This window comes from Natrix helvetica (assembly GCF_964273705.1).
Source record: "Natrix helvetica genome assembly, chromosome: 1".
NCBI lineage: Eukaryota > Metazoa > Chordata > Lepidosauria > Squamata > Natricidae > Natrix > Natrix helvetica.
The window spans coordinates 286,156,187-286,172,125 of NC_138548.1; the positions used below are offsets into that span (position 1 = coordinate 286,156,187).

The window sequence follows — 15,939 nt, forward strand, 5'->3', positions numbered from 1 at the left end:
TTTATTTGTAATTAGAAATAAATATTTCACAATATATAATTACGTATTGTTTTTGTGATTAATCACTATGCTTAATTATGTTCAATTCATAACAATAAAAATGCATCCTGCATATCAGATATTTACATTACGATTCATAACAGTAGCAAAATAACAGTTATAGAGTAGCAACGAAAATAATTTTATGGTCGGGGGTCAAAACAACATTAGGAACTGTATTAAAGGGTCGCGGCATTAGGAAGGTTGAGTACCACTGCCATAATGGGACAAGGACAGTTTATGCTATAAGGAATCTGTTCATTTTTTAAGATACCAGGAAAAACAACGAACAAAGAAGGCTATGCACTATTGACTAGAAATGTTCTATTGGTTCAAATTTTTCTAACAAGCACAGTTCCTCATAGCTCCTCAGAATGTAGGTGGTGGTGGTGGTGGTGGTAAATCACAGAAGAAGAGATTCATACTGATCTCAGAGAAAGGATTAAAACTTTCACCCAGAGAAATTCTTCTATAATGATTTTGCAATGATTACATTCTTACAGAAATCCTGATAAGCAAAATACAAGGAGGAGAATCTACAGTACAGGTCCACTCCCTCTGTTTCCCTTTGTGGAATATCTAAATAGGACTTTCTTCAATGAGCAGGAGCTGATACTGTACATCTGGCATCTCCATTCCCAGAGCAAGGAAGATGGGCTACAACAGGTCCTGTCCAGTCAGCCAGCAATGGAATGATTGATCTTAATTCATTCAATCAAAGTTTTGTGCTTCAGCAAAGAATAGCATAAACATTTGTACCCTTGTACATTGTGTTTTTTGGGAATGCAGCTCTTACCCCATGTGCCATTAGGGCATTATGGCAGTTGTGATCTGAAACAACTGGGAAACTTGTTCCCTCAGATTGTAGCAGTGAGTGGAAGGGGGAAGAAACTGTCTACGGCAGGGGTCAAACTCAAGGCCCAGGGGCTGGATCCGGCCTGCAGGTGCTTAGATCTGGCCCGCAGGACTGCCCTGGAAACAGCAAAGAACTGGCCCAGTGAAGGAGTGGCCCGTGGTGCCTCTGTGAGCGAACACGGAGCTATGTTTTCACTCGCAGAGAGTTGTAGGAGGCTGTTGCAGCTGAAAAAAGAGCTCGTGAGGGCCGCATGTGGCCCTCTCGAGCTCCGTTTTCGCTGGCAGAGGGCTGTAGGAGGCTGTCACAACCAAAAATGGAGCCCGGGAGAGTTCTCGGGTAGCTACAGGTGCCCCTGACACAAGTCAAACACAACCCTGATGCAGACCTCAATGAAATCAAGTTTGATACCCCTGGTCTAGGGCCCACTCAGGCAGGGGCTCCAGTCTATGGGGCGGCCTTGGAAATCAAGAGCTGTGGCCAGCTTTTCCAATACCTACTTTCCCTACTTCTTGTTATTGCAGACTAATCGAATCACCAAGAAGTTCTCCAGGATGACTAGCAATGGTGATCTCGAGGACAAAGGCAAGGAAAGTTACTACATATGAGATAGAGGCCGCTTTCCCCTCCCAACCAGCAGACCGGTTCTTCTGCAACTCTTCCTCTTCCATTCCCCTTGGATGCTTCAGGCACCTTGGCAATTCTGGAGCCTGGGAAGTGAGGAACTGAAGAACTCATCCTTAGGTACATGCCAAAGACAACCAGGTCCCCATACAGCCCTCTTTAAAAAGGGAGAAAGCTTGCTTCTCTGTCAAGCAGAAGCTTGAGAGAGGAACCTGATCTGGACTTCTCAAAATCTTTTGCTTTTTCTATAGTAATTTTGGAGGAAGCAAAGAGCTTTGATCTATCCTGCCAATTTAAGGAGAGGCAAAGCAAGAGCAGTCATCGGGCAGCCAAGCCAGTCAAAGCTATATGAACCATTTGCCCTTCCCAAGCACTAGACCTTTCAGAATCATGCTACCGTATTTGGTCATTCTTAGCTAGAGGATTTCACTGGGAAGGGAGAGTTGTCCATTCTGGATCTTCGAACTAATCTATGTTTCTAGAATTAAGGAGAAATTTTCTGTCAGTGACAATTAATCAGTGGCTTGCCTTCAGAAATTGTGGGTGCTCCATCACTAGATGCTTTTAAGAGATTGGACAGCTACTTGCTTGGAATGGTAGGGGGTCACCTTCCTGGGCAGGAGTTGGACTAGAATGCCTCAAAGGTCCCTTCCTATTCTGTGATTCTGCAATTTTTTTTCCAAGTGCACCTCCTCCCTACCCACATCAGTGTAGTTGGTGCAGATCTGCGCCCAACTGAGATCAACCCAGTTGCCTTTTATCAGTCACGTGCAAAGGAGCTACGGTAGTCCTGTGGAATCACCTGGCCATTTTGCACTTTCACCCTTCTTGTGGTGCTGGCGGCGCACTCTCACAGCGGTCGGATTGCTGCCATACCCCCCCCCCCTTGTGATGTTATAAGAAGGCGGGCGAACAGACGAATTGAGGTTGGGTGTAAAGCTAAAGCATAGTTTGCACTTTTACTTTTACGCTTGTTCTTCAGGCAAATTCTCACTCTCTTTTACTGATTTCAGGGTCGCCTCCTTTCTCCGGTTCTGGCCCAGAGGACACTTTGGTTCCCTTGTCCCTGTGAAGTTCCAGAGTGAAGCTGTTCTGCGTTTTTATTGCCACCTAAGCAAGGCAGTTATTAATTTTTTCCATCCATGGGAAAATACTAAGGCTACGGAGGAAAATCTAACTAAAGCAAAATAGGTCTAATGTTTGGAGCCATGAATCCAGAACCTCTTGCAAGCCAGATTAATAATGTCATTATTATTAATGACATTATTAATAATGTCATATTATTATATTATTATAATAATATAATAGAGGGCAAGTGATGCCAATCACCTGCTATCTTTGTTCTATTGGCCACCAGATAGCATGACAAGATAAAATTTTGAGTTTTTTAAAAAAATGACAACATAGGAGTCTATACAGATAAAGCCTCTTAATATTGCACCACAATGGCCACCATCTTTATATGAACAATTCATTGTGGAAGTTGGCCATAATATTGTTGGGCTTAATGTTCTAGTTAGCATTACAGCAGATCAGCTTTAGTCACTGAATTGGATAGTATTTAACATACTGAAGAATTAGGTTATATTGTCCCCACGCAGAATATATTAATATCTGAAATGCAGCATGGATGGTTTGCATTTGTCTTTTGTGTAGTTGAAGGAAGAAAATCTTGGGTTAAAGCACCTTTGTGCAAGAATTATATAATTCTTTATATAATGTTATATATAGGTTTACATATAGATTATATGTATAAATTATATATATGTTTTCGTAGATTTTCATGGGTGTAGGCATGCTGGTCTTGTTGTATTCGTGTCTTTTCCCGTGTAAGATTGAGATTATCTTGGTAACGTTTCGGCGAGGTCTCACTCGCCATCTTTAGGCTGGGTTTTGGTCTTAAAGTGTGATCGGAATTGCCGTCTTTCTATAAATCTTGGTGTGTGTGTTTGTGGAGTGGTGGCTTTGTTTCAGTAAATGGAATGATTGGTTGTGTGGTTGTATCACGATTGGTAGATTGGTACTGATTGGTGCTATTATAAAGGTTATAAAAATATTTATATATTATAAAGTTTATATATGAATTATATAAACTTCATATAAGTTTATATAATTATGAAATCCTTTTAAAGAAGTCAAGGGGTTGGATAGCTTTTGCAGCTATAACATGTTCTCAGCAGACAAATGAATAATTGCCTTTCTTGCAGTGTATTGTCATGGTTCTGTAGTTTAAAATCAGTTACCTAAGGTCATCTGCATCATAATCTATTTGCACATGATATGAACTACTAGGCAAATACATCTCCTCAGATGGAGAGGTGCAACAATGTTATTCCTGGAAAGCTTTTATAACTGGATCAGGATTACTACTTTATTAACGGTATAAGGACTCCTCCCTTCAACAGGAGGTTGAATAAGACGATTGCCAAGGTTCCTTCCAGTCCTATGATTCTATGATTCATGACATAATGAGACTTTTAAATAAAAACAAAAATTCCACAATCCATTCCTCCTAATTAAACAAGGAGCTATGAAGACTATTGATTATCTCCAACACCACCCATTCTTCTACTACTGGTACACGTATAACATTTAAAAATTCTTTATTGCTTTTTATAAACAAATATTCACAATAAACTCTCACAGAGAAATTTAACCAAAGATATACAGTACATTCAAAATATGGACCAGCCTTGTATTAAATAATTCATTTTTTGTGTCTGGTTCTTTTCTATGTAAACCCATAAATGGACTCTCGCACATTTTCTCTCTCATACACAACTTTGCACAATATATGCATATATACCATATCCATAACATGAATAGTTCAAGACAGTGGCTTGTGGAATATATTCAAACTGATGTAGATACAGTCAACCTTTTAAAATTTCTCATTATTTCCTAAATAGGAATATGTAGTTTCTTGATAAAAAATTCTGGGAAATTATAAGTATCAGAAACAAGATAGTGCCCCATCAAACAAAATCCATTTAGTATGGAACCCTTGTATATTATTTCAAAATAGAAATAACAAATAACAGATTAAAGCCAATGCAACACACTCCTTTCGTAAACATTTGTGTTATTTCAGTCAGATGCCTTCCCTTGTCAATGACCATTGACACAACTCCAGGATAGCCTTAAAATCTCAGTTCTATTCTGGGAGTTTTTAGACCAATGAAAATCTTGGCTCTTAGAAATAAAAGCACTATTAAAAATTATAACTGCTACCCAATAATGTCTTAGTTCAAGTCTCTCTGATGTTTACAGCAAGAATCCACTTTATCAATTTTGCTACCTTTACAGTGGACAGCCAATAAGTGCCTTCCCTTGCATGATTACAATAAATGTAACCATTTTTGGGATGAGATACATGAACAAAACATAATTGCTATAGTTTGCCACTTGCTTTTCAAGGAATTGCTGTGGCCAATGGTGGGATTCAAATATTTTTACTACAGGACGTAGCTTTGTGGTTGTGGCATGGATTGGTGGGTGTGGATTGGTGGGCATGGCAGGGGAAGGTTACTGGAAAATCCCTATTCCCTCCCGATCAGCTGGGACTCAGGAGACAGAGAATAGATAGGGGCGGGGCCAGTCAGAGGTGTTATTTACCTGTTCTCCGAATTACTCAAAATTTCCACTACCGGTTCTCTAGAACTGGTCAGAACCTGCTGAATATCCCCTCTGACTGTGACTGAGAAAAATAGTTGCAGCCAGCACTCACTGAAAGTGCTTTCATATGTCCTGGTTTGCAAGTCCATCTTTCTGTCCAGATAACAATCCAATTCTACAAAACATCAACACGATCCATTTGGAGTCCTACCCAAGTCAGAAAAATGGGGCTGGATTGCGGGCAGAAACCATCAATGCTATTTTTTTTTAGCATAGTTAGAAGGAAGGAAGATGTTGCTGTTAAAATGGAAAGGTTGCACATTTCAGTAAAGTACACTTGAATTAAATGTCCTCTCCTTCAGGCACATTGCGAATGCAGACACACTGTGTTTTGTTTTGTTTTAAAACATCACTTCTTCACAGCTTCCATAGTCACTCTCCACCATGTCGGAGCCTTCGTAGTTAGAAGGCAATGCTGGCTGAGTTCTGACATTTGGTACAGGCCTGATTTCACAGTCTGCGTAGGAGGGCTGGGCCACACTAAGTCTCATGCTAACCCTCTTGTAGCCATTGTCTGGATGGTAGAGTGGCCCTTCATTTTCTACCAACTGAGAAGGGTAGTAGCTGATTGCGGTGTATTCGTTCTGACACTGGGAAGAAGGTAGTTCAGCAGAATCAGGGGGTAAGAAGTCTTCCAGATTTTGATTGCTGTAGCGAGGTGGAATAGGAGCCCGCTTGTTGCTTTGATCAAGTGGGAAAGGAAAGCCACCATACAGGCCAGCTGGATCTGAGTCTACAGGAGGAGGTCGATGGCACGGGGAAGGTGGAAGGGGAGTTTCAATAACTTCATATTGATGATATTCTTGAGTGTCTGTTGACTGGTACCTTGGTGGCCAGTAGGTTGTTTCTCCTGGATACACTGAAATAAAACAAGAAGCTTATGAATATCTCCCAATAAATGTGTAGTCTGCAAATAACTATTATTTCACTGCCCCTTCATATTAACCACATATTTTTTCATAATTTGGAGACTGAAGGTCTGCCATGGGGAAACTTGCTTCCTTAAATAGTATATAACTAAGACTCTGAACTATGTAAAATTGTAAAATCTACCAAGCATGAATAAAAACTCACAGAGAACATCTCACCAGGAACTAAAACAAATTTTAAGGCCTAGCGTGCTACTCTAATTTTGGAACAATACAATACCTGTTTTGAGAGAATTCTTGACAAAGATTTTTCACTGCATGAATCAAACTCACTGAGAGAATTAGGGACAGGATAAACAAAATATATTGACACATATTTTCAGAAGTGAATTACATGTTCTTGATCAATACTAAAACCTATCAGGTTTTGTCATTAGCACTACTGTTATTTGTTATTCTTATTTATTGTACAAATGCTGTTTCCAACAGCTACTCACGCTCACTGTATCCTGCAATTCTATTATTTCTGCAGATACACAAAACATCTTGTGCTGTTTTGTGCATCACCACTTTGACACTTAATAGGGTAATATTCCATATGCCTATGTTTTTCCTCTTTCCTCATATTAAAAGTTATAATTCAGCACAAATTTACCTCTTACATATTTTCCTCTTCCCCTGAACATTATTCTTGTTTCTAATTCTTTGAACCTTATGACTTTGTGCTTTGCCCAAATTCATATAGAAATGGTCTATGAAATTTCTCTTTCTGTTGTGATAAATGATATCTTTCTTTAACATGAGCTGTCTTTAATATGAGGTTTATGCCCATTACTATAACTTTGACATTGAAGAATATTGCTATAGGAAGAAATCAGTCATAACTGGTGTATTTAGCTCATTTGAAAAATAGTTGAGAAACTTCAACACCAAACCCCGGCTACATTTATTTACTTAGAGCTTACTTATCACTATGTTTGTTGTTCTCGATGATTGATGTGACATATTTTGATAACTAGCTAATAACTAGGTAACTACATTCGATGTGTAGGGCAACAACATACTAACTGAAAAAGGAATTGAAGAAATGCTTATTTATGTTTTAAATATGACAAAACTGATACCACCATAACACAATAATGTTATGAAAAATGAGAGCTAGATACACCAAGACAGTGGTGGGCAACCTTTTTTTTCAACTGAGCCAAATCTCGCCAAAACCACGACTGAAATTTATTTTGAGAGCCACATTTTTAAAACCGAAAATACATAGGATGGTACACTGTTTTTAGTTTCAATAAACTCTGGCATTTGAAGCACGCAAGTCTTAAAGCTGTCAAGTTACAAGATCCTTGCACCCCTAACCCTTTAGAAAAAAAAAACCCAGGGGTCTTCAAACCTGACAGCTTGAAGACTTGTGGACTTCAACTCCCAGAATTCTGAGAATTGAAGTCCACCAAGGGCATCAATCATATTAGCCCAGGGATCTGCAAAATTGGCTCTTAAGACTGGTGGACTTCAACTCCCAGAATTCTGAGAATTGAAGTCCACCAGTCTTAAAACAGCCAACTTTGCAGACCCCTGTGTTAGCCCAAAGCCTGGTGCTGGGCCTTGCTCCCCCATTGGTGGAGCCCCAAGAAGCGAGGAGGCAGAAAAAGAAACGCAGGCTAAGGAGCTTCCCCCCAGCCCCCTCCCAGCAAAAATCTAACCGGGGAGCCGGGCAGTAGCAAATTAGCCAATCATGCGAGGAAAGCGAGGTCTGACCGGGTGGGCAGCGAAACCTGCTCCAGGGCTCTCTGTTCTAATTCCCCGTGAAAACTGTTGCCTCTGAAGCGTTTGCTCTGTTTGAACCTTTAAGTGTCCCTTTCCTTTTTCTTTTCAACCCACAATGATTAGGGAGGATCCTGAAGTCGGGCAGGGACGAGAAGCGAGGAGGCAGAAAAAGAAACGGAGCTCCGTTTCTTTTTCTGCCTCCTCGCTTCTCGTCCCCGCCCGACTTCAGGATCCTCCCTAATCATTGTGGATCGAAAAGAAAAAAGGGAAAGGGGCGCTTGTTTTGAAGTGCCCGAGAGGAGGGAGGGGAGCGGGCGCTTCAAAACAAGCGCCCCTTTCCCTTTTTTCTTTTCGATCCACAATGATTAGGGAGGATAATAATCCGGCACACAGAAGAGCCGCATTAAAATGTGTAAAGAGCCGCTTGTGGCTCGCGAGCCGCGGCTTGCCGACCACTGCACCAAGACATAGGAATAACCAGTGTGGCTTTAGAGCAGGGGTGTCCAAACTTGGGAACTTTAAGACTTGTGGACTTCAACTCCCAGAATTCCCCAGCCAGCTGGGGAATTCTGGGAGTTGAAGTCCACAAGTCTTAAAGTTCCCAAGTTTGGACACCCCTGCTTTAGAGCATAGGAAGAGCATTATTTGGAAAGATCCAATGAAACAGAGGAAAGAGAAACAAACAAAGATAAAACAAACCCATTTTTTCTCCAGTCCAGGAACTCTTCAATGTAGAGTCATTATCACAGTTAGATAAGGGAGCAGCAGCTGGGAGATTGGGAGCTACACTGCACACAATGGCACCCCGTTGTTTCTGCCCATTCCTTGAATTGAAACTAGCAAATTCTGAGACAACAGAAGGCTTGGCTGGGTCTAGAACACTGAAATGATGACCATTGTTGAAAGTATTGAGTTCAATGGGTGGAAGACCTTGTGTGCCAACCCCAACACTTTTTGAGAATTCACTCTTGGAGAGCAGGTCTGGATCTTCTTTGGCCACTGGCTTGTGAGCTTTGACTTTGTGGCAGTAGCGTTTGTGGATGATTATACCAGCTATCACCAGGATGACTATAGCTAACACCCCAGCAGAGATTTTGGCAATCCCTTCAGGCTTCCAAATCTCTCTGGATGGATTAGCGGTTGGAATCCCAATTCCTTCGGTGCAGAATGTTCCCTGGAAGTGATCTGTACAGATGCAGTGAAGAGAACCCTCACTTTTCACACAACGTCCTGAGTTTTGACATGGATTTTCCAAACATTTCTCAGCAACTTTTTCGCATCTGTGATGGAAGACAGATGATAAAGCAATATCAGCAAGCAAATACCAATAGCTCTAGTTATGAAATTAAAAAGCAAGACCTTTAGGGGAAAAAAGGACATATGTAAGTATATTGCCATTTTCTGCACACTTGTAAATTTAGATCATTTATCCAATTCATTCCTTTACAATATATGAATGAAGTTGAGGAAAGAATTAGAAAGTAGAAAACAATGCCATCCTCTAGATACATAGGATTTTTCAGTCCCCATAAAGTTATCCCAGGTCCACAGAATTTTTCCAAATTTCCTCCTCTGAAATAGAGCAACAGTTCTGATCTCAGAAGAGAAATATCCCAATGTAAAAATCTGAATCTTACTGAGGAAACCCTCAAGGATGATTCAAGGGATGGGAAATGGGAGGAAAATTGAAATACCAATCATGAGCATATCTGCACATCTGGCAGAGATCTGTGGAGCTCAACACATATGATTGCTGTGCCAGTGAATCTGAATTTAAATGAAAACCCCAAAAGTTCAGAAAATATAACTGTATGCTTTTCAGAGCTTTGGGGCCATGCAGATATTAAATATATGATTGCTGATTTGTTCAAAACAGCTGGACCTCACCTAACTCCTCCATAAGATCCTGATATATTAGTGTGAACTTTGAGTAGAGAAAGCAAACATACAATATATATATATAGTATAATTAGGAGAGCATTTCTTATAAAACTTTCATCAATATAAGCAGAGTCTTAAAATCTCAAGTTAAAATTGGCATGCCACATAAGAGACACAAAATCACACAATCACAATACAATTAAAGTCATGCCCTGGATGTTCACAGCAGAAACACATGCAGCAAAACAATTAATTCTAAGTATTCATCAATAGTATATCTCCAGTCTTGCTTATTTATATAATCGCAACAGTTAATTTGTCTACAAAGCAATTCATTCATTCATTCATTCATTCATTCATTCATTCATTCATTCATTCATTCATTCATTCAGTTAATCTTTCTATCAAAATAATAAAAAGATAAGCAAATAGATCTTGATCATAATTGCCAATAATTCTATATTATTTGAGATAAGGTGAGCAAAATCTTTAATAATGTTCTAAAATTGACTATTCATACATTCCTAACAAACACGACTATTGCACCGCGATATTCATTGTGTGATGAACATGTGCAATGCAGGATAAAATAGGTATGATGTCTTTGCTGAAGTTCAAAAAGGCCAAACCAGCATTGAGAGAATATTCTTACCTTTCCCCCCAATATCTCTCGAGGCAACCGCAAGTATAGCCACCTTTCTTAGAAAGTTCACATGTCCCTCCATGTAAACAGGGATTTCCTTCACAAAGGCCGTCAGCCACTTCACAGTGATCTCCCGAAAACTGGGTGGAGCAGGTGCAGACATAACCTAATGAAAATAGGTCAAATAAAAGCAAAAATAAATTATTATTTTTAAAAAGCGGCTAGGGCAGCCATATACAAAATCAGAACATAATTCAGATGTTGTTATGACATGTTGTAACAATTAGGCCACAGGTGGTATTCAGCCGATTCTCTCTGATTTGGGCGAACTGGTAGCAGAAGCTGCGGGAGGCTCCGCCCATCCAACCCAATGTAATTCGCGAGCACTGTGCATGAGCAGAAGGCGGTGCACATGCACAGAAGGCAGTGTGCATGCGCAAATGTGGCGTATGCGAGCAAAGCGCGTGCCCACACACATGCGCTCACATTTGCGAACCGTTCTGTTTATTTCCACCAGAATCACTCTGTTGTAAGGCAGTTTACAACAATATTTCATTACCTATCAGTTCCTTCATTAAGAGAAAATCCTGCAAATGGAAGTTTAAACATGTAGTTCACTGATGCATAATGGAGAAAACGTGAGAACATTCAACCTGCCCATTTTGTCTGGTCCTTCTCTTTACCCCCCCAGAAATTCATGCCTTTTCAGAACACACAACTTTGGAATGTAGAGGCTAACTAACTGGGAAGAGAAAGGAGACGTGTCTTTCATCAGTTACCTAGATACAGATTAACCGAGTTGGAAGGGACCTTGTAGATCATCTAGTACAATCCCCCATCCAAGCAGGAAACCCAACACCATTTTTGACAAATGGCAGTCCAATCTCTTCTTGAAAGTCTCCTGTGATGAAGCTCCCACAACTTCCAAAGGCATTGGTTGTTCCATTGGTTGATTGCTCTCACTGTCAGGAAAAGTGTCCTTATTTCCAGGTTGAATCTCTTCTTGGTCAGTTTCCATCCATTATTCCTTATCTGACCTTCAGGTGCCTTGGAAAATAGCTTGACCCCTTCCTCTCTGTGGCAGCCCCTCAAATATTGGAACACTGCTATCATGTGTCCCCTGGTCCTTCTCTTCTCTAGACTACCTGTTAGGAATGTAAGCTAACAGTTGGGTCAGTAATATATAAACCATGATGGTAGTACTGTAGCTTTAAGTACTGCTGTAAAGGGATTGGTTGCTGTTACCTCAAGCAGCCATAAGAGGGAGCCAGAATGACTGTTAGCTCTCTGTTTGTTAGATGTTGATCAGTGGATACTGCTTGTAGATGTATCGTGAGTTACTTTGAGTTTTGTTACTGTTAGCGACTTTGTGTGCTGAACTGATTATATGATACTGGACTGTGTTCGATGGATAACTGACTGAACCGTGTGTAAATTGAATTCTGAATACCTCTATTTTCCACAAAAGTAAAATCCTATTTAAACTGCAGTGTCTCTGTATGCTGGTTTGAGTGTTCTCCAACACCACTCCATTACGCTTCTCTGCACACTCGCTCTCCTAACGGGGAGCCTACCTAACACTACCCATGCCCAGGTCCTCTAACCATTCACAAGTCCTTGTAATTTCCCCAATACGAGCTGCTCCAAACTACACTTACCTCCATGTTGTAACTCACTGCAGAGTCCGTCATTGAGGCAGGGATTGCTGCTACAGGCACCACTGTGTGGACAACACTGCCTAATGCTTGATTCTTCAACCACCCCTCTGGACCGTTTTTCTTTGGGCAGAACCACCAGATCTCTTCCGTCCACAGTAATAGCATTCAGGCAACCCCTGAAGCCCCCAGTGATTCTCTGAGGCTGATGATGCTGTACTAGTCCTCCAATCAATAGGTCTCTGGTGGAGTGGGAAATGCTACAGCTCTCTGGGAGGTGGAAAGAGGCATTTCCCATATCATCAACCAGCAAATGGATGGAATGGCTTTTCACTTCTAGGAAGACTGAATGCCACACTCTGTCACTCACAAAACGATGAGATGAAAGGTTTGCACTAAAGCCACTCCGACATCTGTATCCAAGATGAGGTACTCCATTAACAAGCTGCATAAGATATACAAAACATGTTTAAAATAAGCATTTTGTATTGATTTAGGTTGCAAAGGTCTAAGAATCCAAAATGCAATTTAGACTCCACCCCCCCCTCTTTGTATTGGCCAAATAAACGACAGCTTTATTGTGAAATATCTACTGAAATTTCCACTTCTAACTGCATCACTGAGCAATTATCACTTCAAAATAATAGTTCTTTGACACGGGACAGTCTGTGCACTCCAAATTATAAGTGTCCAACTAGATTTCAAATAGCTTCTATAGTTTCGGATGAATCAAATCCTTGCTACTCAAAGTTCATTATTTCTTCCTGCTCCAATCCTTTTAGTGATGAACAAAAAAAGAACTATGTGAAGTAAAGCTATATTTTCCTGTTAGGAAATGTAAGGACCAGGATAAATTCTTTTATTAACGTGACTAATAACACTGCAGGTAATCCTCGACTTATGAGTATAACTCTCATAACTCAAAGTTATGACAGCACTAAAAAAAGTGTCTAATGCTGGTCCTCACCCTTATGACTATTGCAGCATCCCTACAGTCATTGATAAGAATTTGTGCACTTGGCAAACAGCCTATATTTATGATGGGTTGCAGTATCCCAGAGTCATCTGATTGCCAGTTTTGACCTTCCTAGCTGGCTTCCAATAAGCAAAGTCAATGGGGAAAGCTGGATTCATTTAATCACTGCATGATTATTTAACCGCAATGATTCACCTTAGCAAAAAGATTGTAAAATTGGATGTGACTCACAACCACCATCTTGTTTAGCAAAAGAAATTCTGGTCCCAATTGTGGTTGTAAATACAGGACTATTTACAATGCATGAGCCACAGTGGTGCAGTAGTTAGAATGCAGTACTGCAGGCTACTTCTGCTGACTGCTGGCTGCCTGCAATTTGGCAGTTCAAATCTCACCGGCTCAAGGTTGACTCAGCCTTCCATCCTTCCGAGGTGGGCAAAATGAGAACCCAGATTGTTGGGCGCTATATGTTGATTCTGTAAACCGCTTAGGGCTATAAAAACACTATGAAGTGGTATACAAGTCTAAGTGCGATTGCCTTTGCTACAGCTGTAGTTTGTGCCATTTGATGGCAATGATATTAAAGGCTCTGAGGGAAAAGATTTTATATTCCTCCATGCCTGCTTCAGAAATAATCAGTGCTTCAGACAGTAGCCTAGAATAGTCACAAAATTGGGGCCTCTCCTCATTTGGATTCTACTGAATCACAGAGTGAATCATTTATCTGTAAATAGAAGCATAGTGAATTGGCCATGCAAAGACAGACAGATAGGAAAATTGTTGAGAAAACCTATAGATAGTTTGGGACATATAGCGATCACCTATGAATGAATGAATCTATGACAACTTCTTTATCTAGTGATCTTACTGCAAACTTAGTAACAAATCCAGGAAGAGTTTATTAATCAGAAGTGAGATGTTTTGCTAGTATTGTTCAAAAGAATGAAACAAATTAGAGCTCAAACACATAAAATTGTTCTGACAACAACATTCCTAATCCTTAGGAACAAGAGTTTTGTTACAGTTTATATAGGGAAAGGCTTTCTCTACATCCCAGGATGGAGGAACCTATACTTCCATATAATCTTCTGAGATACCATCATTAAAGTGTCCAAAATGCAACTTAAGTGCATAAATAGGTTGAAGGAAAGTAGTTCAAAAGTAATTTACATTGAATTTATCTATTCAAATGCATCGTATTTATGCCCTTAGCTGCTGCTCTATTTGTAAATGGCAAGTGTGTGCTTACAATCTAATAGCAGCAAAGGGGGAATAAATACTAAAATTCTGAAAACTAACCAATTATAAAATCTCACTTCTCTATTAAATTGTATTAAAATCAATGGTCATAAATAAATAGAAAAATATATCTGTAAGATGATGATGCCACCTAGTGTTCCTTTGGTAGATGGGCAGCCATATAAATATGTTAACAATAAATAAATGTGTATTTTTCACTTTTTGACAAGTGACTACATGGATTTTAAACAAAAAAAAAGAGGATGCTATGAGAAAGTGTGTAATTAAGATTTCCCTACATCTGCCAAGTGGTAGTGAAAGATATTCAAAGATATTAATGTGATAATATTTTAATTTGGTATCCTGTTCGTAAACTCTCAATGTTTATCTACACTGTTCAGAAAAAACTAAATGACTTTCAAAAATCATGTAAAATTCTGTGACGTACTTTAAATCATATACTTATGGCAGACAATGATCATGCATTCATCCCTCTATTAATAGAGGGAAAGTGTTATGGTTTGTGAATGAAAGCATATTTTCCTTCAGGTCAATGTGTAACATGTGTTTCAGATCTCAATGGGATTAGCTTGCAAATTTGGATGAGTATGTGGGTGGCTTAAAGGCTCTTGAATAATTAACTTGAAAGCAGAAAGTGTCATAGTTAAGAGTTACCTCATCATACAGCTGATGAGGTTTGGTTTGGTTTAGTACAAAATGCTTTGAACTTATTGGCTCTATATTGTACGTTTTTCATTCGAATGTGCTTTAACTTTATTCAACTTGTATCCACTCTTCTGTCATTAAGGCTTCTGGCAATACATAAAATAAGATTTATCTCATAATCTAGGAACACACCATGCTACTATGAATAAAAGAAAATGTAAAAAGTAAAGTATCTTGTGATATAGAGACCTTCTCATCAGAGATTGTCTTTCAAAAGTAATATTAGATTTCCAATAATGGTCAGCACTGCCCCAGGTCCTTTATCATCATTATATGGATATTTGAGCAAACTAGGTAACTCTACTCTAATAAATAATAGTCTCTACACAAACATCTAGGTTGAAATGAGAAACCGTTTGAACAATTAGGACATAGCCAAGGCAAACAAACAACAACACAAATTATTTTTAGCCTAGACTTAGAATGCAAACAACTCAGAAGTGCTGAGAAAATTAATAAAATACGCAACGCAACTGCAAAATGTCATCAGCCTACCTGAACGGTGTTATTATCCAACCGGTTTTGCTCTTTATTTTTATATAAATTTTCTTAAGCACCGGATACCTACAAAGATTCCTGTGACTGCCTTTGCCAGTTATGTATATGTATATTTATGTATTTAATTACAGGCCCGTTACAGCATTCTTTCCATTGAATGCAGGAAGTATGGCTTTCAAATCAGTGCTGTACGTAATTTCATATGGATGAAACATACAAAAAAAATATGCATTCTACTTGAGTAGCTTTGATATAGAATGTAGAGATGTTGGGCAGTAACCTGTCGGTCTTTGGCAAACAGAGATTAATTGATTAAAAACAAAGTATATCTCATACAGTTAATGCATTTAGATGCCTCAATGCTGCTTGCAATCAATTTTAAAAAAGAACAAAAATATAGCAATAATATTGTTTGCCAGATCTGGATTGCTCTGGTAAAAAACCTGGATTGACTATCAGAGGGTACAGTCAAATTTGTTTTCAGGATT

At 39.4% G+C, this 15,939-nt stretch overlaps 1 protein-coding gene across 1 annotated transcript in view; it reads right to left on the minus strand.

The window, feature by feature from the left end:
• Positions 1-4,102: 4,102 nt before the first annotated feature.
• Positions 4,103-15,939, minus strand: part of FAT2 (FAT atypical cadherin 2) — a 79,738-nt gene continuing 67,901 nt past the window's right edge. Inside the window, exons 21-24 of the mRNA XM_081934205.1 lie at positions 12,016-12,457; positions 10,367-10,523; positions 8,533-9,113; positions 4,103-6,050 (exon numbers count right to left, since the gene is read on the minus strand). Of these exons, the coding sequence (XP_081790331.1) occupies positions 5,533-6,050; positions 8,533-9,113; positions 10,367-10,523; positions 12,016-12,457 (1,698 nt within the window). The 3' untranslated portion in view covers positions 4,103-5,532. The remainder of the gene's footprint in view (positions 6,051-8,532; positions 9,114-10,366; positions 10,524-12,015; positions 12,458-15,939) is intronic.